The 25,910-nt window shown below is 37.2% G+C and overlaps 2 protein-coding genes across 2 annotated transcripts; one reads left to right on the top strand and one right to left on the bottom strand.

Moving 5' to 3' along the window:
- Window positions 1-9,476: 9,476 nt before the first annotated feature.
- LOC134795957 (dynein regulatory complex subunit 2-like) lies at window positions 9,477-10,976 on the bottom strand. Its single transcript, XM_063767848.1, has one exon. The coding sequence runs from the start codon at window positions 10,917-10,919 to the stop codon at window positions 9,513-9,515; it is 1,407 nt and encodes a 468-aa protein (XP_063623918.1). The 5' UTR covers window positions 10,920-10,976; the 3' UTR covers window positions 9,477-9,512.
- Window positions 10,977-19,005: 8,029 nt separating this feature from the next.
- On the top strand, window positions 19,006-25,129 carry LOC134796335 (protein PF3D7_1417600-like). The gene is made up of 8 exons (XM_063768475.1): window positions 19,006-19,151; window positions 19,316-19,500; window positions 19,785-19,882; window positions 19,975-20,207; window positions 20,406-20,641; window positions 21,041-21,147; window positions 21,231-24,144; window positions 24,257-25,129. Exons 1-8 carry the CDS (start codon window positions 19,026-19,028, stop codon window positions 25,053-25,055), a joined length of 4,698 nt encoding a protein of 1,565 aa, XP_063624545.1. The 5' UTR covers window positions 19,006-19,025; the 3' UTR covers window positions 25,056-25,129.
- The last annotated feature ends 781 nt before the right edge of the window (window positions 25,130-25,910 follow it).

Raw genomic sequence — 25,910 nt, 5'->3', positions numbered from 1 at the left:
AATTATGCTACAGGTGGTACAGGTATGATTTTGGGAAAATGATCTAACCAGTCACCGAAATGTATAAAAAGAAGTAAGGTGTAAGGTAGTAAGTACTAAATTGTCTTGTGGGTTTTATAATATTGAAATATCATTAAATCATAATATAATTATCCTTTTTGGGTTTTTTATATGTATATAAATTAAAGAAACTTTTGTTTTTGCCCTTTTTTATTTCTATTTTTATTTTTAACGGAAAAATGCCTGTAAAACAATTGTTTTTCAAACTGCAGTCTTCACTCTTGATTCCCTTAACACTAGGTCATGAAGTTTAATTGCCAAGTTATTACATGCGAACGATGTCACGAGCTATCAAAAAGCCGCGTTGAATAACGCCTCTGACAGTTTTTCGTAACTAATCTACGCGTTTTTAAAATTTTTAACCATCAGCCAATTATAAAATAACCATGAACTCTATTTTAATTGTGCGATAGGTCGCACAAGGCGTGGATGACGAATCCTTGATTGGAAAATAATTATGAAACTAACATAATTATATTAATTATCCATATTTTACTACCGGCTATATTCTGTATATGTACAACGTACACACGTTGTATAGAATTTTTTGTATACCTACATTTTATGATCTACTAGTTTTTGTGCCCGGCTTCGTTGGCGACATTTTTAAAAATTCTTTTTGGCTCATTACTGATTCCATTTCATCGATAACCCTTTGTTTTACTAATATTTTTCATTTTCAAACTAAATACTAAATATTTTGAATAACATAACTATGTAGGTAAGTATTCTTATTTAAACGTGTCACGTTGTGTTAGGCTACCTAGATAAAAGGTGCGTCAACAAACACTAGAAACTAAGGAATATCGTAAGCATAATTAAAAAACATCGTTAGATTAAGGTTAACAAGGTGATCATTTATGATGTGTGCCTTTGATGGCCTATAAACCTCACATGTGTTGTTATTTATTGTACCCACTCACTATTAGGTATTATTCTTAATTGATCCAACCTAGGTATATATGGTTCTCAAAACGTATTATCAATATTACCATGGTCGTAACTCGTAGCTTCACATAAAGTTGTTTGAAATACTTATAGGAAAACCCGGAGTGCGAGTCGGACTCGCCCACCGAGGCCGTACCATGGGCAACTTTGTATGGAGCCTGGTCAAAAAACCAACAGAAATTAGATTTAGGTCATTAGATAGGTATTTCTATGTACTTCATTTCGTTCTATTGGCACCAAGCGGAATTCCATTGCAGGACTGAGATATTGTTATTTTAAAGTCTGCCCTCGGAAATATAGTCTAGCATCCGTATGAATTTTTCATTGCATTTGCCTTTCATTAAAATGTGTAAAAAATCAAAATAAATACTACAAATTCGCGGGAGCCCCCTCTTAAAGGATGACTCACGCTAGACCGGGCCGTGCCCGGGCCGAGTGATCGGTGATCACGTGGTGCTTTCCATAGAAAACGGAAGCTCCGGCCTGGTCCCGGCCCGGTCTAGCGTGAGTCATCCTTAATAGTGTAGACGATGATATGTACTTTTTAGGACATCCATGCAAACATAACAAAATCCTATATGGATATTACGTGAGTTATCGTTATCTCGACAATACGAAATCTCGGAGCGTGTCAAAGATCTGCAAGCGTACGATACGGACTTCCTGATTCGCGGGATGACATGCTTTCACTGGCCAATATGGTTAGGAAAGCTATAGATCGTATTACTGCTTATTTTAGTGCAGGGGTTATAGGTAAGTAGAGTCCGACCATGCTAAGTCCCCTGCCAAGATTAGAGGCAAGGACAAAATGAGCCAAATATAACTGAGCATACAGCATTATGACAATCTGTACCCTGAAATTTGTATGCTTGAAAACATACTCGTCAAGCATACAAATTTCAGGGTTCAGTTCAGATTTCATACGTTGCGTACGTGATCAACGTGATGGGCTCAGAGTTTGGCCCTTCCTTTAGGCTGGGCCTTACCCTGAGGCGGAGATGACGGGAGACGTGTAGGAATCAACCACTTGCATTTGTTGTATCCACATCTCCGCTGGATTACATTACAACTACAACCAATGTGACAGGTCAAACGCTTTTTGTATGGAGCGTTTTCACTCGCGTTAGTCGCGTTGCACTCGCCGGGTTTATTTTTCAAATTTGAATGTAAGAGACATTTGAATATTGCGGGAAATAGATTTTTTGCAAAAATCATGCTTGCTCCTAATTGTCACGGATTTCGAGGCCAATTTAAATTAGAAAAGCTAACTCTACAGACACAATGTTTTCTGAATTAGACAGTGACAGTAATATTTTGTTGAACTTAGTTTTTGTGCTTTGCGCGAAGCTATTATCCTCATCACGACACTTCGCGCAATGTGTTTCATTCAAAGCTCTGAATTTGTATCATTGCGTTGTAAATTGGCGTCTTAATTTTACAAATGACTGTAACTTTGTAGTATTTTGTGTATATATTTGAGCTAATGTTAGTAAACGAAGGGGGAGGGAGGGTTGAGGGGTGCCCGAGCCTCCCGACTGCAAAATGGTCCCCTACCTCCCCTAGCCTATAATGTCAATATTTTATTGACCAGCCAGTCTGCCAGATAGAAAATTTGTCCATGCAAGCACTCATTTTAATGTCGCAACGACAACAATAATCAGTCATGTTTTTGGTATTCGAAGAAGCTCTGTCAACAAATTACAGCCTTATCGGCGCGATCGATCATCAATTGTAATTTTATTGTTCAAGCCTTGTTCTACCCGCTATTCCCATAATGGCATCTTTTAACTATGCAATTTAATTTATTCACGCTAGAGACAGAGACATTGAATAAATTAAGATACTAAAATGGACTAAATACTGGGCTATGGGATAAAAAACTGGACGCCCGCCTAAGAAAGCGATAGTTAAGTATGCATCCGATAGACGATGAGACGCCCCTACAAAAAGCAACATGTAAGATGGCTCAAGAGCAACACCGGTGTAAGGGCTGAGGGTAGAGACGTATCACTGGACTTTAAACATATAGCCACTTAAGTTTCCACATCTACCCTAGAGTATAAAGCTCTCGCGAGTCTACTCTGGACGACCGGCTAAGGCAAGCCAGAGGATCCTTATTAGTCATTATTATTTCCTCGTCTTTGATTTACCTACAATATGAGACAATCGTGATGGGACCGTGTTGGAAAGAGGTATTTGCTAAATGTCAGATCTATTCAATAATCGTTTGAATATAGTTAACGCTTGTTCGCGAATTATTTAATTTAACCCCAATAAGGGCATGAAAATACGAATAATTTGTGTCACTAATTATAAAATTTAGTTACATACCAAGGCGCATCACATAGTGGAACATTACAGCTGTGCATCCTACTCGTAATAGTCGTAACATCCCTATTACGACTATTAGATATGTTACACGTTGAGTTTTAAAAAAAAAATTTAGTTAAATAGATAGAAAATGAGCCATTTATCACAATAATTTAACACTTAAAAATATGGAAATTATAAAAAAATACAAGACCTCAAAGTCTCAAAATTTAAGTGTTTTTTAACTTCCAAAAAGGAAAAAAAAAAGGTACCATTCGATTCCTTACATTTAATTTGTTAAAAGATTATATAATTTGTTAGAAGGTTACACAGACAAAACATCCTCCAGACTGAGCATAGTCGCGCTACCCCCTCTGCCATGCATACGGTAATTTTACTCCATGTTCGAGTCGAAAGTGTCTTTGTGTGACGTCCGTGTCTTTGAACGGACCAATCACGGCACGGGACTTCGCTCACCCCGCGCACCCCCGCATTTTTGGCATCATCGGTTGCATGAAATAATTGCTCTAAACTCGGTCTAGAGGATTCCTAGTCTACAAAGCCTGCAGCTGATTTGTTTTTGTGACCACTTGATGAAGCCTGCATTTCTGACCACGAAATATGAATGAACTTGTTTCTACTTATATATTTTTTCTGAAATGAACTATTTATCGGTTTGCATACTTTGGCTGTAACGTTACCATGGAGATCTGTCCACAACGTTACCATGGAGATCTGTCCACAACGTGACACTTTTTCGTGCATGCTACCGGTGTTCATCGATTTATAAGACGTTATCACGTCAAAACTCATAAATACTGGTACTTTTTCCCCCTATTTCAGTGACGTTTTCGCTATCAATGTATCCTTTACCCTTTATAAGATAAGATAAGATAAGATAATGATTTATTTGCTTAAACACGGTACATTATTAAGTTGACATAAGTGATATTAAGACCTATGTTGTGAGCAATGTAATAAGGTTTTACATGTTTTGCGTGAGATATATATTTTAGCTTCTAACTCTACCTACATAAATTCTAGCTACTCTGTGTGTCATGGCCAGACATCGTAAATTTTATAGCATTTTTGGTGCAGCGGAGTGGTGTTAACGGAATTGGTATAGATAATTCCAACTGAAATGGTAAATTAAGGTTAATATTAACGTAATTAACGCTAATTAATCATTAGGGTTGAAATTGTTTATACCAATTCCGTTAACACCACTCCGCTGCACCGAAAATGCTATATTTACGATGTCTGGTCATAGCGCTCATGGCGCTGCTAGGCGTCACGGTTACGTTCTGTGTTAACCAACACAGAACGTAACCGTGACGCGTAAAATATAAATTTTACTAATATTTTATCTAGGCAACTTTATTTACCTTACCTTTGAAATAAAATAATAACAATCAACAAGAAACTGCATATTTTATGACCAATTACAGTTCATAATTATTATTTTCAACGTCTTTTAACTTATTCACGTCTTCAAACTCATAATCATTTATGGCTTTAAGTGGCTTTACTAAATTGTGCATATTTTAAACATTTAATTGAAAAGCTTGCCGTAATAAATAGTTTAGCTCTCAAGTCACTGTAGGTACAGAGCGAGTAAGAAAATACAGGCCAATTTCTTTGTTGCCAGTAATCTCAAAGATTTTAGAGAAAGTTATAATAAACAGACTTTCTAAGTATCTTATGTGCAATAGGATTTTGAATAACAGGCAATTCGCATACCGAGTTGGCGTTGGAACATCTGAAGTTTTGGACACTCTTATTGATGATATAACAAGTAAATTGTACCAAAAATTGAAAGTAGCAGGTGTCTTTCTTGATTTAAAAGCTGCTTTTGACACTATTGATCACGAAATATTGATTCAAAAGCTAGAATTTTACGGAGTCAGGGGACAAGTTTTAAACTTATGTAAGTCTTATTTGTCTAATAGGAGACAGTTCGTGGAAATAAAAGAAATAGATGACAGTTCTACAGAGGTGGTACACAGATCTAGTTACACTAAGATAACGAAAGGAGTCCCGCAAGGTTCAATTCTAGTAGCGTAGTAACTTCTGGTAAAAACCTTGACGACTTAAACGAGAAAGTAACATTTGTTATCGAGGCATGCTGTCGCTGGTTCACGGCTAACAGTTTGGTTCTAAACAGCAACAAAACCTACGCGATGCTGTTCAAGACTACTTTTAGGAATAATGAGAGGCTAGACATAAGAATGATGGATCAAATAATAAACTCTGTTGACAATATAAAGATACTTGGTGTGTACATCGATAATTTATTAAATTGGAAAGAGGAATTAAAATCTGTTGAAGACTCAATCGCTTCGGGTTGTTTTGCTTTGCGTAGTCTTAGGAATGAACTGACTATGGAACAGTTAAAATTAGTATATTTTGCTCTCATAGAGTCCAAACTTCGATATAGCATAAGGATCTGGGGTAATAGCTATAAATACAATATGGATCGCGCTTTTATTGCACAAAAAAAAGCTATTCGCGCCATGGTGCGTATCCCGCAATGGGAATCTTGCCGCGAACACTTTAAAGAATTAAAGATTTTGACAGCTCCGTCTCTTTATATTTTAGTTCTCTTGACAAGCGTCGTGAAGCATCGGGATTGTTATGAGTCACAGTCTGAAATGGAATTGAGACTACAGTCGAGAACAAATTTTTTTCCTGTAACTGCAGCCTCGCGACTAGCGGTGGTCTCGCACACTGCCAGAGTTCAAGCAGTGAAGTTGTTTAATAAGTTGCCTGTCGAGTTCAAATCTATAACATGTCATAAGAAATTCAAATCGAAGCTAACAGTATATTTGTTGGAAAAAAATTACTATAGTGTTGATCAGTTTTAAGTAAATATTATTATTTAATGTTAATAATTATGGACAAATTTTGTTGGTTTTTGACATATTGTAATTTAATCGTTCTATATGTATTTTAATTAGTTTTAATAATAGGCTCAATTATGTATTATGACTTTAGGTATTATTGTAAAATTGTAAATGAATATTTGTAAATTGTAAATAGGCATGATTTATTTAGATAATAATGTAACATTCAGACACAATTGTATTATTGTTTATGAATAAATGAAATGAAATGAAATGAAATGAAATGAAATGAATACATACAACTAAGCATTGGTCACTGTACAGTCGCCACCAGGTATATCTGAGCGGTCAAAGTACTCACGAATATCTAAACACGCCTCTATTGTCAAGGCGTTAGAGTCAGTGTTCAGTTCAGGGTACCTCGGGCGCTCCCATATATCTAATGGCGACTATATCTGCCCATTTGGGATAACTGGATAAGACATCCAGTTATCCCAAATGGGCCCAGAAGTCGATACTTTTATGATGACCAAACCCCATAATTAACGTTGAAATTCATTAAAAATCAGGGTTGGCAAAAGTATTTACCATCGTAGACATCCCTAGCTTCACCTTGTCATTTTAATCTCGCGAAGCCTGCGTCTACCTTAGGCTCTGGTAGGTATTTATTTTAACTATATTGGTCATAGAAGTCGCTAACGTTTATTACCGTAACCACAAGTTCATGGGTGTGAGTCGCATCGCCTACCGAGAGTTACAAGCAGATTGATGCGAACCAGTATTATGTGCGCTCCTCAATTCATAGGTATAAAAGGTGCATTGAAAATAACGGCCCGATTCGAACTTTAAGATACGTCTAGATACGACATGGATTAGATATGTCAGTGTCAAAACTGACGTTTTTGTTTGAAGCGACGTCACTTTTGACACTGACATATCTAATCCATATCGTATCTAGCCGTAATATTTGACGTATCTTAAAGTTCGAATCGGGCCGTAATGTCAAATCAAAGTCGTAAAATATATTTTTAACGCGCTCGAAACTTCAAACAGCGTCATACCACCAAATTACCAAATACGATGTTGTTGGTCTCACACTTTATTATCCTTTGGACTCTATATCTGTGCCTAAACCCTGTGTGTTACTGTTGTTGTCCCAAATAAATTGCAAAAAAAATACCACTAATTCATACTTCAGCAACACTTACGCTACTGCAACAACTTGCTTAGTATTGCTACACTACGTATATACTCGTAGTGTATAGTAGATTGTTAACCAAGGGTTGAAAGGCACCCATTTCTGTCGAGGTAGTTTACCATGCCAATAGTCCGAGACGGAAATGGTGCCTTTCACCCGAGTTAAACACTCTACTTTTCATATCGAATGCGAGGAAACCAAAAAAGACAAGGCAATTTCGCAAAATCAGTAATTGAAGTACCCAATAGACCTACGGCCATGATTTTTTCATTAGGACTTACTTGCAATCGGAGACTTTACATGTGTGAAGATTAATAACCCCTAGCGAAAATCATTTAGATTGCAATATAATTTACGAAAACACACATTTTTTAAGAAACTGCAGTAATTTTAAAATGAGTTCATTATAGTATGAAAATCAGCGGGATCGCCTCTTACTTTTTAATTACTTTTTAATTTTATTCTTAAAGCCGCAACAGACTACCGGACCGCACCGCGACCTTGGTGCGCCGCACCACGTAATAACATAATAAAAGTATTTTAAATATTAAATAACAATTTAATTAATAATATAAGAAATTATTATATTGTATTTTACTTTATTTCATAAATATAGTGCTAAATAACTTTAAAAACCAATTTAATATCGTACAAACGTTTAACTGTGGCTGTATAAGATTCTGCCTTTGCTCATTTACGCAAGTGTAAGGTTTAAAAAAAAAATTTTGGTGTATTCCTTTTGGTTCCCGCCTTATGAAATCGAGTAAATAGAATTCAACGAAAGAAATCAAGAATAATTTGTTTTTAACAATTTACTTACATCATTTTTTATTAAAAAAAGTATCAACGTGGGATTAGTAAAATTAAACAATTACCAATTGTTCCAGGCGAGGAAATAAAGACACTATTTTTCCATTTTGTTTCCACCCAGTTGTTCGTGGGACGGGGACGCAGAGGAGTACACCACTTTTCTGCGCTAGAGCATAAACGTATCACTTTCTGCGCACCTTTTAGAACAACAACGACCCACTTTCAGAGCATGAGATATGAAAAAATAGTTTGTCATTTTCCAAATTTTATCCAGTGTTTTTTTTTCAAGGCAGACAAATGTTTGACATGGCAGTTACCATTGAATAAAAAATACAGACAAAAATACGTGTATACGACCTTATTGCCTTGACAATAAATTAGTGTATAGATATTTTAGACCCTGGTTTTCCTGAATACTAGGCGCACCCGCTCTCGCGTTTCCGATGTGAATACTCAACAGAAGTGGGTAAGGTCAAAGTGGCATCGTTTGCGCCTCTCGAGGATTTCGTACCGTTGCGACATGCGAAAACAAACCTAACATGAAACCTAGCTTATACATCGTGAGCTGTGTGATTTTTAAAACACATTTCTGAACTAAGTAGAGATAGACCAAGAAAAGTCTGCAGCGATTTTGATAGCCCACGCAGGGCAAGTGTTATTTATACGTCATAATTTCATAGAAATTTGACGTTTAAAATGACACTTGCACTGCTGGGCTATCACAATCGTTGCAGACTTTTCTTGGTCTAGCTTCTAAAATAGTCTCAGTTTTGAGTCAAAAGCTCTATAGGGAGTAAGAAATAATTTGTTCAGTAAAATTTGGCATAATTTATTGCGTTTATGATTCAAGAATAGTTTATTTATTAGTATTATGCATAATATTTACGTTTATGATTCAATAAAAAGGATTGTTTATTTATTACGTTTATATATCCTCAAAGTTTCAAATCGCAACGTCGCAAGCTAAAAAGTTTGTTTTCACAATAAATGTATAGATTTTGTGCGGAGAGAGAAGAGTCGTGAAAGGTATGGGATCCAATACATTCTACGACTCTTCTCTGTCCGCACAGACTCTACCTACATACCTATCTCTCTTCTCCCCTAACATGGGAATGGGAAATGAAACCAGATTGCAATATCGAAATTTCAATTTCTAAATACCTAAGATGAAATAAAAAATAAGCAATTATAAATATATCCGGTACCTATCTCCGGACCACTGTGTATAAATCCAGCACGGTGTCATCAGCAAAGCCGGAACAACGTTAACAATGCTCATGAGAGAATCGTGACCAATAACACGAACACATTGTTAACGGCAGATTTATTCAATAAAAATATAATCATTTATATTGGGCATTAAATTTCATTATTTTAGCCGCTTCCAACGCTCCTTCAACCGCAGTTGGATGGAACACTTCCTTTTTCTGTTTATTTTTGTTACAAAGACATTCTCCTGTCTTCGGTTCAATATTCTGTCTCTTAATACTCTTCAACTTCTTCTCAATCATATCGTTCTCCTGTAGCAATAATTCTCTCTCGCGCATTAAGGCACGTTTAGTCATTTCGGCGTTGGCTACGCGCTGCCACATTCTCGTCATGCCGCATGTAGTAGAAATAGCCTTTATCACCAGTGAATCATCTGAATGTTGCTTGCGAACTGTCTGTGTCGGGGAATGAGGTTGATCCGTTCCGTAAGGAAGAACCTTCTCTCGTTGCGTCTCGAATTTTCTGCATAAAGCCGCCATGCGTAAAATTTTTTCGCCTTTCTTGTGAGCTGCTTCAAGCCATTCTAGGGTACTGTCTGAGGCGCTTACCAGTACTGCTAATAGATTCGTGTCAAGATTAACTCCGTTGATCATTCGCTGTTTCAGCTTATCGCAGGCGGCACGGTGCCTAGCTCGCCTGTCTCTAAACACAGCTTGCTTCGTCCCTGATTCATATGCCGCTAACTCGGCACGCAGGCGCCTCAACATACCATCACTATTCGCTATCCTCTTACCTTGCGATGCTATCACATCAGCCATTGTATTTTCTTTACGACGTAATTTACGAACTTGCTTCTGATTCTCAGCAGTTTCACTTACATATGTTTTGAGCACTGCCTTGTAATCATCCCACATATTATTGTAATTGTTTTCTAAGTACGAACGTAAATTTTCTCTTTCGTTAGAGTACTTTGTGCGCTCTTCGTCTTCTTTTACTAAATTTTCTCCACGTTTCGTCCATGCTTGGAAGTCAGCCTCTTTATTAGCAGTATATAACAAAAGCTGCAAATGTGTTTCAGCGGTATTGTGATCTTTCATGATATCATTTGCCTCATGCTCACCACTTTTTAGGAGATTCGCCGTATTTAGATTATTTTGCTTCGTCATCTCCTCCAACTCGGTTAAGAATTTGTTGATCATAGTGTCTATAGTATCACAGAAGCTAGATACCGTGCGTTGAAACTGATCATCAGCTACATTAATTAAATTCGTAATATGTGATGTTAGCTGGTCTTTCTTATCGTAAGCCCGTTCAAAAGTGCGCCACATGATTTCCATCTCTTTCCGGAACTCTGGTTCTTTGATCTTGGCCATGAGTGCTCTATACTGTCGATCCAAGGCATCTCTGTTCTTCAATTGTGATGCGATTTCGCGCTGAAGTTCGTTCTTTTTTAGTTGTTTACGCTTTTCTTCCTCTGCCGCAAATTTTGCTAGCTTCTGGGCTTCTTTTTTAGCCTTCTTCTGTTCTGGTGTCAAACCCATTTTGATTTAGGTATAAAAAATGCACTACAACATACACTAAAAATCGGTTTGCCTCAACCAAATAGTAAAAATTTAATTTGACAAATATGACATTCGCTTGTCAGTCATAATAATAATTATAAATGAAATGTCAAGTAAATGGAAAAAGGTTAAATAATAATTGAATTGAAATAGTACATTGTAGGAGAGGATGGAAAACCGCTAAAAGATGGACGAGTCGTTTGAGGGCCGACACGTTAGTGGAGGCCCTCAAATAATACGAGTCCATCTTTAGCGTTTCCGGCCGAGGCATTACATAGTGCTTTTCACGACTACTGCGAGGAAATAAGAAAACATTTGCATAACTATAAGTACTTGCCCGCGATTTCTCAGGTAGCAAATTGCTAGCCACTGCATGTGCTGTCTCTTGAATTTCGGTAGGCATCAGTGTAAGAATATCATTTTCTTCACTAGAAGAACTCATTTATATAGCGAGCGTAGATATATTTGTTTCTTGTATTTTTTAGTCAAACACAATTTACACTATCCAATTCAGTAAGTATTTTCAAATCCCGCCTTTTTTACTTTTTTTGTCACTTTTAAGAGGCGTTTTTCTGTTATTTGCTTCAAACCGACTCTAAACTTAGAAGCGTTTTTGCTAAAAAAACCACAAACAGCTACAAAAGTAAAAAAACGCCTTAAGCGTGAACTGAATGGATAATTGTTAAAAAAAAATGAACTGAATGGTTTTGACATTTCTTTTTTTTTTCAAACAAGAAATTGGTCCTATAAATAACCTTATTTTATTTTTTAAGGAAAAAGTTGTGCCAAAAAAGACTTTTTATTGATTTTTATGTTTTAAATGATACTCATTGCTGTAGCGAACCATCACCAATGACAGATGATGATAACAATGAAACATTGTAGTAGTGGTGGTCCAGGTGCTACAGCTATTGCCTACTTTCCAGCTTGGTTTTAGACCATCTATTGCCACATTTCCGAACAGTGGCGTGAAAAATAAATTGTAGGTTTCGCCACGCTGGAGCGTGTATGAACTATAGGAGGCAGCATAGGAGACGTTGAATTTGTTGGGCCAAGGCGTAAATGTGAAGTTTATGCTTCAGATATAGCCCACAAGATGGCAGAACTTATTATGCACACGAAACCGTACGAGAACGGTAGATGGCAGCACTTGCTATGGCAATGTACATGTTTATGTTTCTGATTGGTGCCACAAGATGTCAGACCCTCCAACGCGCACGGTCCCTATAAAAAGCGAATGATCGTTATTGTTGATATTGTAACGTTTGAACACTCGTCAACTTTTTTTTTTCACAGCCCCGTTACCAAGCACTCGTGGGCGGCAGCGAGCCCCTACAAAGCTACCTCCACAAACGCTTAGCAGAAAACCTGAACAGCGAAGCAGCACTGGGCACAGTCACAGATGTAGCCCAGTGTGTAGAGTGGCTCCGCTCCACTTTCCTGTACGTCAGAGCAGCCAAAGATCCGAAGAGATACCTGGGATTGCCACCGGGTGCCCCGCAGCAAATTATTTTGAAGAAAATTGAAGGTATAAACGTTATGTTACTTTGGATAGCTTAAGAATATGAATTTATACCTCCTAGTCACACAATAAGTTCATCATCATCATCATAAGATCATAACTGATCTAATATCATCACGACTGGTCTGGCCTAGTGGGTAGTGACCCTGCCTATGAAGCCGATGGTCCCGGGTTCGAATCCTGGTAAGGGCATTTATTTGCATGATGATACAGATATTTGTTCCTGAGTCATGGTTGTTTTCAATGTATTTAAGTATTTATATATTATTTATATCGTTGTCTGAGTACCCACAACACAAGCTTTCTTGAGCTTACCGTGGGGCTTAGTCAATTTGCGTAAAAATGTCCTATAATATTTATTTATTTATTTCGTTTATTTATAACTTAAGAGCTTTGCTCTTGTCGGCGGAGTAATCGCCAATCATTTCTTTCTTGTGCCAGTCTTTTAATTTTTTTATTTTTAGAAGGGAGACCTAGAATCACTTATCTCAGCCAAATAAAAAATAACGCGTCGTATGAGGAAATTAAAAGACTGGCACAATAAGTTCAATAATAGGTAATAGGTACGTAGGTTAAATAGGTACCTACTTAATTATATCTAATTAAGTAAATAAATATTATGAAATTGATGAAGCTTTTGTAATCATTGAATAGAATAACTTAAGTGTAGGTATCCGGTATACAATGCAAGTCATTAAATTAATTATTTATTAATTTTATTTATTTAATTGCTTTTAATAAGAGTAAACAATTGCAAAGAGCATCCTTGTAATAAACAATTTGTAATTCAAATTGCTTTGCTATTTTTACCTCATCGGCATTTTATAAACATTAACATGTTTTTTTTTCCATTTCCATGTTTGCCAATAACTTTTTAACCCCTTAGCTACTTTAATAACAAAATAAGTATAAAAAAACATAGATAGAGTAAATGCGTGGAAAAAGGTAAAGTGGTACTTATAAAACGTTGCCCAGACCCTCTGAGGGTTTTCTCCAATTATGGGTGTCTTTCAGGTTGATATGATGAGTTATTACCATTCGAAATCCGCTCCAGTTTATTGCAAACTGCAAACATCATCGTGACTTCGCGAAGTTCCGGCTCGTGATGGATGGCGCCGCATCCGTAGGAATCTTAGCATTTGTCGACGGATCAGGCTCATTCCCATTCCAATCGCTTACATAACACGGTCTCTGAAGAATGCAATAACGTTCCTAGAGGCTTTCAGGTGTTATACCCCTCTGTCGAGTCAGTACGTATGCTGACGTCATCATCTTTGCCATAAGACGTCCACTGCTGAACATAGGCCTCCCCCTTGGACCTCTATACGTACCGGTTGGAAGCGACCCTCATCTAGCGTCTTCCGGCGACCTTAACAAGGTCGTCTGTTCATCTTGTGGGTGGACGTCCTACGCTGCGCTTGCTAGTCCGTGGTCTCCACTCGAGCACTTTTCGACCCCATCGGCCATCTTCTCTGCTATGCTGACGTACCGATGGTCTACTTGTTAAGAATCGCGACGAATGCGGCGCAAGCGCTCACGCATGATTATTTGCTGAATGTGTGCTCGTAAGCCTTGCATGAGTTGCTCAGGGTACTATCGATAGATCTGGAAGCAATATTCGAATTTAAACAATCGTGAGTCATATTATCATTGGGCTAATTTTATAGTACAAACAGCAACACTCCTAACTGTAAGGTAAAGGCACCTATTACCGTGGTAGTTAAGGAACTTTTCAAAAGAGATCCAAATATTAAGGGTATCAATGCTGTCTAACAGCCAGGAATATATTTTTTTCATCAGAGCATTTAATTAACTTTCCGTTTCACACGTTTTTGGATTCATTTTGGGTTATTATATGTATTAAAATATTTTTTGAAGCCAAAATGACCAAATCTTCTATTACCGTGGCAAGGGACAGGCTGTGATTCTATTACCGCGAATTGAGCTTTCATTACCGAGGGTACAATTGGCATGATTTTTCTACACTCGTTAATAGAAACCAAACTCAAAATTCGAAACCTAATACCGAGGGTTAAAACAATAATAACGACGTGGGTTCTGTATATTATTATTGTGTCATTAAGTTTAATAATGACACAAAAATAAAAAATAAAACTATAGGAGTAAGTATGTTTAAAAATACCAAAAATACAATACCAAATAGTCACTCGGTAATAGATAACTCTTTAAGAGCCTATTACCGACCCATTCGATGTTTCTATGGGTCGGTAATAGATTTCTATACACTCTATCACCGAGGGTAATCTGATCATACCATCGGTAATAGGCTTAATTTGGAGTTTGATTGTGTTTTTAGTTTTAAGATATATTTTGTAATAATATGTATGCTAGTTTTAAGGTATTTATCTATGGGCCAATAGTTGCCTGAAAATAAATGTTTTCATTTCATTTCATTAAACCTAATTCCGACCCATAAAAAGAATAAAACACAGATGATTTTTCAAATCAAATCAAACACGTATATTACAAGCTTCTTGTAAAGACAAAATCACATAACCGGCAAGTAAATTTCAGGTTTTATCTCAAAATAAAAAAAAGTTGACAGATTAAGGGTTCCCATAGAAACAAGGAAATCGGTGCTGAAGTTTTTGTTAAAAATTAAGGGTTAGTTGAATACTTTCCATACCACGGAAATAGCTCTTTAATAGCGTGAATAGATCAAGATTGGAATAAATAAAAGAAATTATAAAACTGATAATTTGTACCAAAACTAAAGAGTAAATAACAAAACTACCACTTTTTCTATTACCGTGGCATACCACGGAATTACTTACCACAGAAGTAATTGGCGCCTATCACCGCTGTATTTTATTTTCCATTTTAAACGTATTTCCCGGTCAAAAACTAAGTTAAAAGTAATTCAAAATCGTGTAGAAAACAATACACAACCTCTTAAAAGGCATTGCACTAGTTTATTTGCCATAACTATTACGTTATACACTAAGTAAGATTGAAGTGCACTTACCTGTGGCGTCACGCGTCTGTATGGAATAACCGGTTCTTGCGCCGCCGTCGCACAAACTGACGAATCGCGAGTTTTTTGTTACACTCACACAAATGCACACTAATGGGCACGATAGACCAATGAATGAGCTTGTTTTGTGTATGCTTTATTTCTTAGGGAATAGATCTGTTTGCTTGCAAAATGCGTATTTGTAAACACCGCGGTGTTAGACGTCGATTTTGATACCCGCGTTAATAGCCGCCTGGATCCACCGATGACCGACAGTTAACAGTGAGGGCGACGTTACGCAGCGCGCGGCTATCGAGACCGCTGCTTATGTTCTAGTGCTCGAAAAATGGATACCTACCTATACTCTCCGAAACATGTCGCGCGAGTAATGTCGACAATTGTCGCACCTGTCACCGTGGTGAAATAGGGGCCTGGTAGCACTTATAAGTAGAATCTAGACAACTATCTGTTTGTTAGAGCTCAACTTATACTGGTTTTTCCGACAACTCGAAACTGCCCAAGCTCGGGAAGCCAACGATATACATACAGCCCTTTTGAAAACAGATAAGTGACGGCAGACATGCGATTCAATCGAGCAAAATTTACTCTTATTTAGTCACAAGAATCATATTAGATTTATATGAGTCCATGAAAATAAGCACAATTGATAAACATCATATTGACTGCTTCTTAGAAAACATTAAAAATGCATGAAACTTGCTCTGCTGCTGACTCTTGCTCTTGTGCACAACCACAGAGTAGAATAAAATAATGGCTTGAATTTTGACAACCCTAAATAATCGAAAGGGATAGTGCCATATATTAGAAAGGGACAGCATGATTCGACCCTGAACCGCTGTCAAACTTCGGTTTTGTAGGAAGTTTCCTTTCTGTATGGTAAACACTATTATTTATTCTGTGCTCTTACCTGGGATCAGTGCTGGCTCAAGTAATAGTGTCATTTCTTCAACCAATTACTATCTGAATGAATTCAGGACGAGGCCCGAGGTAAATTAAATAATTTTTACTTTTCAGTTTTTTGGGTTCCGTACCCAAAGGGTAAAACGGGACCCTATTACTAATACTCTGCTGTCCGTCCGTCCGTCTGTCACCAGGCTGTATCTCACGAACCGTGATAGCTAGACAGTTGAAATTTTCACAGATGATGTATTTCTGTTGCCGCTATAACAGCAAATACTAAAAAGTACGGAACCCTCGTAGGGCGAGTCCGACTCGCACTTGTCCGGTTTTTTTATTGGCTTCGGCTATAACTATTGACGTATTGTTCATGCATGTGTAGGCATTTAATTAATTTACATTGTATCGTGCAATAACCACATATCCGTGAAGCAACGCATTCGATCGACATATTAATTCAATGGAATAATCAGACGACATCAATCGCTACGCGTTTACCATTTGCGGCATATACCTTGTTATGGCCTGCCCTTTACGTTGAGGTATTTCTGTTACTTAGGTACTCAATTCACTAGTCATTTTGTCTCTACTGGCTTCTAGTCAGCCTTACGCCAGTTACGGTATGTGACGGTAGCGAAATGGCTAAAGGGGCCCACTGATTACCAGTTCGCCGGACGATATCAGCCTGTCAGTTAAACGCAAATTTTGACAGCTCCGAACAACTGATAGGCTGATGTCGTCCGGCGAACTGGTAATTTGTGGGCCCCTTAAGTCTCATAGTTTGAAATTTTTGACTAAGGTAGACTGTAGAGTTTGTGAAGTTAGGGCTTGTAGAGTTAGGACGTGTAGAGTTAGAAGCTTGGCTCTACATGACGGATCCCTTTCTTTGACATAATTATTGAAAGTTATAATGTGATGATTGCCAGATTATCATTAGTCATAATTCTGAAACTGTTAACTTTTCAGGATTTTCGCAAGGTTATCCTATAGATAGGTTAGGTTAGGGAAGGTTTGTTTTATGGCAATCCTGGCGGTATAGCATGAGTTGCGTTCTCGCGCGCGACTCCATACATCATAAGCGCGACTTCAAGTATGGACTCGCGCGAGAGAACGCAACTTATGCTAGACCATCTGAAAAGTTACGCATTTCTGAGAAAAACCAAATTATTATGACTAACGAACTTTATGGGAAACAATAGAGACCCTCTACATGAGATTTGATAACTTTTTGACAGTTCGAGCTAATATGGTCTCGCCTTGGCAACATTTTACATGAAACTGTTTTTGGTGGGATACATATTACGTTTATCAGTTCGTTGATTACGAGAGGTGCAACTCGCCCTAACAACGCTTTACTTCGAGTCCATAACAAATATCCCTTCTCTATAAGGACCTATAATAATAGATAGGTACTCATGTTCCGTCGGAAAGTTTCCAAAATTGCGAAATTTCCGCATACGAATCAAAATTTTGCATTTCCTAAATGAATGTCTCTTTTGTTTATTTACTGTGAAATTTTCCTCAAAGTTTGAGAACTTTTCCAACTTTTTGGAAATTTTACGCAACTTGCACAATGCACATATGTGTAATCGCAGATCTCGCTGGTATGGTTGGCCAGACGCGATTCTTTAAGCGTTACGAATAATTCCAGAAGACGCTACCATAATGAGGCTTAGCTTTTAATAGTTTATAAATAATGCTGATCATCTTCGCTCTATTCTAGGTCGCGATATTAACGTAATGCTTGTATTTTTCCTTATTAGTCATGTTCAGATTGACTCTTGACCCATGTCGTGTGTGTTTGTATGATTCGTCGAAGGGCTAGGCGAGGGCTAATACCGTATAATCTAATACTCGTAAGTCTAACTACTTAGGTAGCCTAACGATAGAAATGATTGTTTGTTTTTTTTTTTTTCAATAAGAACGAGAACACCATCTGGTGAATTAAAACTTATCTAAAAACCACCATTCTCTATAAACCCTTTAACAGAAAATCTTTACTAAATCCGGTTACACAAAAAAAGCTTATCTCTTACTAAAAGCATATACGTACTGTCGCCGTGTCGGGAGTAAAAATATTATTGCTATGAATCTAGAGTCGCTAATTCGAATTCATATCAGGTGCTATGTTAAGTATCGAATGGAGTTTAGAGCCACTTGCACCATCCGAACCGTGGTTAAACCGTTAACCCGGTGTCAAATTGTACTGGTAACCATGGTACCTCCAGGTTTAACCGGTTAACCCCGGGTTAGTGGAATGGTGCACCATTGAGGCTTAGAGGGATTATGTATGCATTCTTATTGTCAAGTTTGTGCAAAGTTAGCGTGGCCAAAATCTAACTCTGCATGGCATTTGCAATGATAAAGTGTGGCAATATCATCACTTATGTCAAATTTGAAAATATGACGATTATAATGGCATTCCCTGAACTGAATTTCCTCACTTGGTAAAATTAAAGTCGGTGCAAAGTTAGCTTAGTCGGACTCTAGCCAGCGAATAGTGTCAAAAATGCGGTAAGTAGTAAGTAGTTAAAAAAACCTGGGAAAATTATTACCATTAAAAAAGCTTGTGACACGACGCGCTGGCAAGTCGGGATTTAAACCTTCAACTTTCAACCCTCGCTTTACTGGAGCTATAATCTTGCTTATTACAGAACTCTGCGTGAAAGCCATGAACAGTTTGGCGAGCTCCGGCCTAATAACAATGGATGACTTCAGCTGCATAGAATCCACTGAAGCTGGGCGCTTGATGTCCCTGTTTTATATGGACGTGGAAACCATGAAGAACATTATGAAGGTAGGTAGACCACGCATTGTAATACTTAAGTATACAAATTCTTATGAAAGACAGCACATCAATTTCGTGACGCGTGTGCATACTCTATGGTTACTCTATGGTTTACGGTAAGTGCTAGTACTGCTCTAATATAATATTGCAGTAATAACCCCTATTCCCAACAGATCCAAGGCTCAGAAACACTTGAACGCCTGCTGTGTATCGTCTGCGAAAGCCACGAATTCGCAGACATGCACCTCCGCGTAGACGAGCGGAGGTGCCTTAATCTACTCAACAGGAACAACAAGGCAGCAACAATCAGATTCCCAATGAAGGAAAAAATAAGTACTAGACAAATGAAGCTGAATTGGTAAGTACTTTTGGTATAAAGTGGTATGTCATATACTAAAGAAAAAGTTTCCAAGCCCTCCAGTGGCTGAAGCTGCATTCGAACCGGCGTCTTCAACTTAGGCTCCTAAAGTCATGTAGGCTACCTTATCTTACCCCAGTTTCTCGAGTATATGCAATTTTAGAAAGTCTAGGCCTATTTCGAAGTTCAAAGCTAAGCTAAATAACTATTTTGATTTGTTTTCATAGTTATGATTGACTCTTCTTTTTACCTGTAATAATAAAGTTTTCATATGTATTTTGTAGCATCATCCAGGCTACTTTAGGATGTCTGCCCATCCCCGAACCAGCATTGAATCAAGAAGCTCTAAAAGTCATGAGAACGGCATCCAGGGTTTGCAAATGTTAGTATTTTATTATTTAATGTCATAGATTTTCCTCTGGACTCTTAAATAATATCTATGCCCCATCAATAAAAATCATTATAACTCCTCAGGTTTAGTGAAATACGTGACACGTCCAGAACTACCCCCACAACCTCAGACCTTCTCGGCCGTGTTGAACTCGATCATCCTATCGAAATGCATCGAGGCACACCTGTGGGAAAATTCTCCTTACGTCAGCAAGCAGCTCAAAGGCATTGGGCCTACGTTCAGTACGCTACTGGCCAGTGCTGGAGTTACAAGCTTCATGCTGTTGGAAGAAAGTCACCCTAGGGACTTGGAAAGGGTAAGATAGGGCCTAGGGCCGTAATAATTTTCACAACGGCTGGACGCCCAGCGCTGCCTTCATCAAACAGTTCCTTGTTGTCATGACATGACATGCCGGCGTTCTTGAGATTTTGGAAAACTACGCAGTGGCGACTAGTGCAGTATGAAAATACAAATACCTATAGCATAAAAAGTTACTCAAAGTCATTATTTTCAGATAATGAACAAAGGCCCACCAGCTGGAAACATAATACGAAAGCAAGTCAGCCTCCTACCGAAATATCAATTAACCGTAACACCAATCGACGCCCGATCAGTAACCATTCAACTGATGCTGCTAAATCACAATCATCTATCTGAGAACATGGACCAGCTTACAGCGGGGGACAACCATAAGAGTTACTTGATCGTTGGGGATTCGGAAAATTATCTGTTGTTGCTGACTCAATTCACGTAAGTTTGTGTTTTCCATAATAGTTCAGGTAACCAGTTAAGTGGTTAAGCATCCAACTGATATTGCTGAACCACGCGAATCTGTCGGAGAACAGGGAGACAGCCATAAAAATTACCTGGTCGTTGGACACTCAGAGAACCAATACACGTAAGACTGTATTTTCTATAAGATGAAGAGTTCAGAAAAAAACGACCGGTTGGTAACCATCAAACTGATTCTACTTGGCCATGCACATCTGTCAGAAAATGGATCAACTTACTGCGAAATACTACCACTCTAAAGTCACAAGAGTTCCTACTGGTTGTTTACGATTCGGAAAATCCTCTTCTTGGCTGACTCTGATTTAACCATTCATCTGATGCTGCTGAACCGTGCTCATCTGTATTTTTTTATTTTAGTGATAAGGACTTCATAAGCGTCTATGATGGAACAATGAAATACGAGGTTACAAGAAAACTCCAAAATGAACATAAAATATTGATCCATTGCGTGAGTTCTGTCATAGGTAAGAAATGTTATTATATTTAAATTGCATTGATATTAAGTTAAATTTAACTCAATAATGACTACACGTTTTTCTTACGACAGTTGGCATCGACGTGCAAGCTGATTATTTATTTCTTGACTTGGAACCGCAAGCACCACGTGAAAATGACCATGCTCTTTGGTCTAATTCAAACACACCCAGACCAAATATTGCATCGAAGCAAACTGCCATCACAGATGTATACAAAGAACGCAAGCGGAAGAACGAAAATGACATTACGCAATGTAAAGAAAAAAAGAAACGTGAATATACTTTGACGCAAAAACTTAAAGCACTAAAAGAGTCTTTTAGTAAAACATCAAAGACTTTAAAAACTGATATAGATAAATCAGTAGAAACGTCGAACAAAGTTATACATGACTTGCTGGACGGCAGAAACAGGCCCCGATTTCCAGAGAATAACCAAGTAATCATTGAAGCGGCTAAAGAATTTCCTAGAGTTGATCTCACAAAAGGCATTACAGATGGCTCAAATAATAGACCCAGTTTTTCAGAAAACAGTCTCGTAGTAGAGTATCCTACTGTAGATCTCACAAAAAATGTAGGAGCTGACAAATTTGAAGAATTTACAATTAATGATAACTATGACTACATAGATGATTCACAGATTAATAGTATATTGAGCAAGATAGAATCTGAAATGACATCAAATGATCCTATTTCTACTAATATGCAATATAATATAATCCCTGAAACGAATGTTTCAAAGGAGCCTAATAATGTGAATTCTAATGCGAGACCAATGTCAGAAGCGCAAAAAGTGGAATTTAAATATAGGAATATGAATAACACACAAAATTTGAGAAATAAATCCAGCCGAAGTGCTAAAGACTTTAATAAACGTAAAATGTTTAAATCCAATTTCAGTGTCATAGATTTAATAGAAACGAAAGCGAATATTGCTGATGACAACATTGAAAAGAATTCTGACAAAAGCATCGATAGTGGATTTTCTGATGCAATTAAATCTCAAATAAATAAGTTCTTACAGCGGGCACAAAATACAACTAAACCTAAAATGCCAGTAATAGATCAGCTGCTTGATAATTCAGTGGCCGGAGAACTACCAGAAGTATTTGTCAACGGTTATAGACAAGAAAATACTAGCACTACTTGCAGCAAATCAAACAACGAGGTACAATGTCGTGAAATCAAAATTCAAGCTAAAGATATGCCGCAAGACGTTGACAAATATGTACAACCTGATGTAAATGACGAAAACTATAACTTTGATGAAAATCTTGACTTGCCAGAAGTAAATTTAAAAAGTGTACAATTCGAAGAATCTAATAAATATGAACGAAAAGATGATCAAACCTTTGACAATGGAACTGTAGAATACGACAAAATGGATATAAGTGACAATCTACAAGAAATTAATAAACCTGACGATAGTAATGATTTTAAGGCAGTATATCCAACTGTGCCGCTAAATACTAACTTGAAACATATGCCAATTAGAAACCAAAACCTTGCGCTTACTTCTAACATTACGAGAGATAAAACCATACCAGTAAATCCATTGCAAACTACGAGAATGAATGAATCAAAAGAAGAACATTTTAAGTCTGAAAAAGTAAATGTAAACCCTGTGCTAACTTTAAAACTGAACCAATATGCAGAAAACCAAGCAGATACTATCAGCAATGGTTTAAGTAAATCTGATCAAAAAAATATTATATTTAACAAAATGGACATACAAGAAAACGAAACAATTAAAGGAAGTAATAGTTGTGATCAAAGCCTTGATATGATTACGCCGTTAAATACAAACTTGGAACGGAATCCAGTTACACTTAATCACGATAGTCCTATGAAAATTGTTCAAACATTGGAAACTAACAAAAGTGCTGATTTTGGCTTGGCAGAAGTTAGTGACAAGATTTTGGCGACTTTCCAACCCGTAGGCCTTAATAATTATGACCAAAAGATAATGAATAGTAACCAAATGGATATGCATAGTAGACAAGAAAGTAATACGCCTAGCCAGAGGATTGATTATGGCCAAACTGCATTTAAACATTCTAAGGAAAGTCTGAAAAACATAGCACATGATATTTCTAACGTTAATTCGTTAGAAACGATTACCAAACCAAATTATACCAATAATGCTCTGATACCATATAATTGCAGTGTTGAAACTATCGGGAAAAGCCATAGTCAACGACCTACCAAGCTGAAATCTTTCATACCGTATTCCGATTATCAAAATACATATGGTCAAGATATCAATGATTTGCTTATTGACAAAATGATGAACCAAAGTAATCATCAATGTGGTCCATCAGACTATGGCGTAAATAGCGCCAATCTGGTTTTAACAGACCAAATGAGAGGTATAGATCGTAGTAACGATTTAGTAAGTAGATTTAATTTGAAACCTTTGAGGAATAACGAAAATTTGACGAGGAATATTAATCAACCTTGTGATTTTTACAATGCCTCAAGTATAGGTAATAAAAATGCATGCCCTTCGGATACAAAACAAGTTAAACAAGAAAAGCATGAAAATTTTAACAATCAAAACGAAACCTACTTTAAACGATTTTCTTACACTGCAACAAAAGTAGATGTCTGCACAAAGAAATATGCTCCCGACCACGAACTCCGAATTACAAGAAAACTTAAGTTAGATGTAGATGTAACAGAAATAATGAAACAGGACAATACCAATCAGACCAATGAAGGTTTTAATGGAGAAACATATGAAGGTCACGATGACAGGAAACCAAAACAAAACAATGAAAATGTATTCGAAAATATCACTGCAGAAAATATGACTAATGAAAATGAACAAACGAATGATGATGACATTATTGTAATCGATAAACCTGATATACATAAAAATAGTAATGCAAGAAAGAGTATACAAAAAAGTATCGAAGATAAACCAAAGTTTTCAGCAACAAATAACAGTATCGGGAATATTTTACAAAAATACAGTAAAATATTAGTGTAAGTATTAACTACAATTAACAAGACAAACCGTTGATTTACCTACCATACATTTGTTCACCAAACATACCTAATACCTATGTCATTTTAGTTTATTGCTTTTTTTTTTCAGCAAACCTGAAACATCTACACCGTCTTTTAACAAGATCAATAAGAAAGCTGACACCACAAGCGCTAAAGCTATTGAGCACACCATACCCAAATCCAGAAAACCGTTTAAAATCACCGATATTAATGGTGTAGAGATGCCTTTATCTCTCGATATAACCAATAAACCACTTGTTAATAGTAGTCAGATCGAACCTGTTGCAACAGCTAAAAGAATCAAACTTGAAACTAAAGAAAATATAGAATTGTATAAACCAGAAGATATTAATTTGACCCCTAAAACTAACTTCCATAATAAAACAGTTGACAACAAATCTTTCGAATCACCTGTTTCGGCCCACAGTTTAAAATTAGACTCAATAGAAGATATTAAGAACGAAAATATATTCAACCCAAAACAAGATATGAAAGACGAAAGTATGTTTAATCCAAAATTACTATTACAATACTGTACCGAAACGAATGAAGACACTAATATAATCGCTCCACCAGCAGATTTCAGTGATAATGCGCCTATCTATTCCCCGATAGCTAGTCAAGAAATTACATCCCTTTACAACAATGATGATCAAACGGAAAATATGGAAGATAACTTCAATAGCGCTGCCTTTGAATCAGATTTGCCATCTCCTCCTCAAGAAATGGAAACATGGTGTTTATCCAAAGATGACGAAACATATCAGTCACCGATGAGATCGGCTCCTTGGGTCATTTCACAACGGGCACATACTAATTTCGGTGCAAGACGCGATAAGTTGTGCCAGTTCAAGTTTGTAAGGAAAAAGACGTATAAGCCTAAATGAAAGTGATTTGAATGTTTTGAAATAAAAGTTCTTAAAACTATTTGGCTTTTCATTTTTAGCCATTGACGAAAATGCAGGTTACTTTACCATACTTCAAAAATCATACTGATTATGATTTTAATTATGCGTCCCGCCCCGGCTTCACACGGGTAGTAACACAAAACCTGAACAAATTATACACCTGAACCTTCCCCAAGAATCACTCTATTGATATAAACCGCATGGAATTCCATAGTTTTTGAGTTTATTGCAAACATACAGACAGACGTGGCGGGGGACTTTCGTTTTATAGTGTTAGTGATTGTACATTATTAATGTACTCGCATTTTGACTCCATACTCCATCATATCATAGTTAATGGAGTTATGCGAGCGAGATGCACCATCCATAAAATCAAGATCAGATTTTACTGATAGAATGCCGAGTAGTAGTGCAACTGCAAAATATTGTAGGTAAGTACGGAGGGTAGAGGCACAGTCTATTCGTCATTCGATAGGGAGACGGGGAGGTCGCGTGCACCCGAGCTGAATACATCGCTGTCATCGCCATTGTTAATAGCTCGGTACAAGTCAAAGGCCGTCGGATCACTTATGGAAGGTATAGGTACTCTACTTACTCTATACTCCATGGGACCACTGTTACTTTTTACACTGTGGTAGAAGTATATGTAATAACATCTCTAGTAATATAAGTAAAGAAAGACTGGTAACTCCATACATCAGTTTTCTTACCAAAACGCGCGTTATTTCGTAGTCGACATATGTGTCGCTTAACTTCAAACTCGGGTAAATCCATTCGACCCTCAGCAAATATCTGCCCTATTCATATTTAATTACACAAACGGGTCTACCGCGA

This window comes from Cydia splendana, chromosome 13 (assembly GCF_910591565.1).
Source record: "Cydia splendana chromosome 13, ilCydSple1.2, whole genome shotgun sequence".
NCBI lineage: Eukaryota > Metazoa > Arthropoda > Insecta > Lepidoptera > Tortricidae > Cydia > Cydia splendana.
This window is presented reverse-complemented; position numbering and strand designations above follow the sequence as displayed.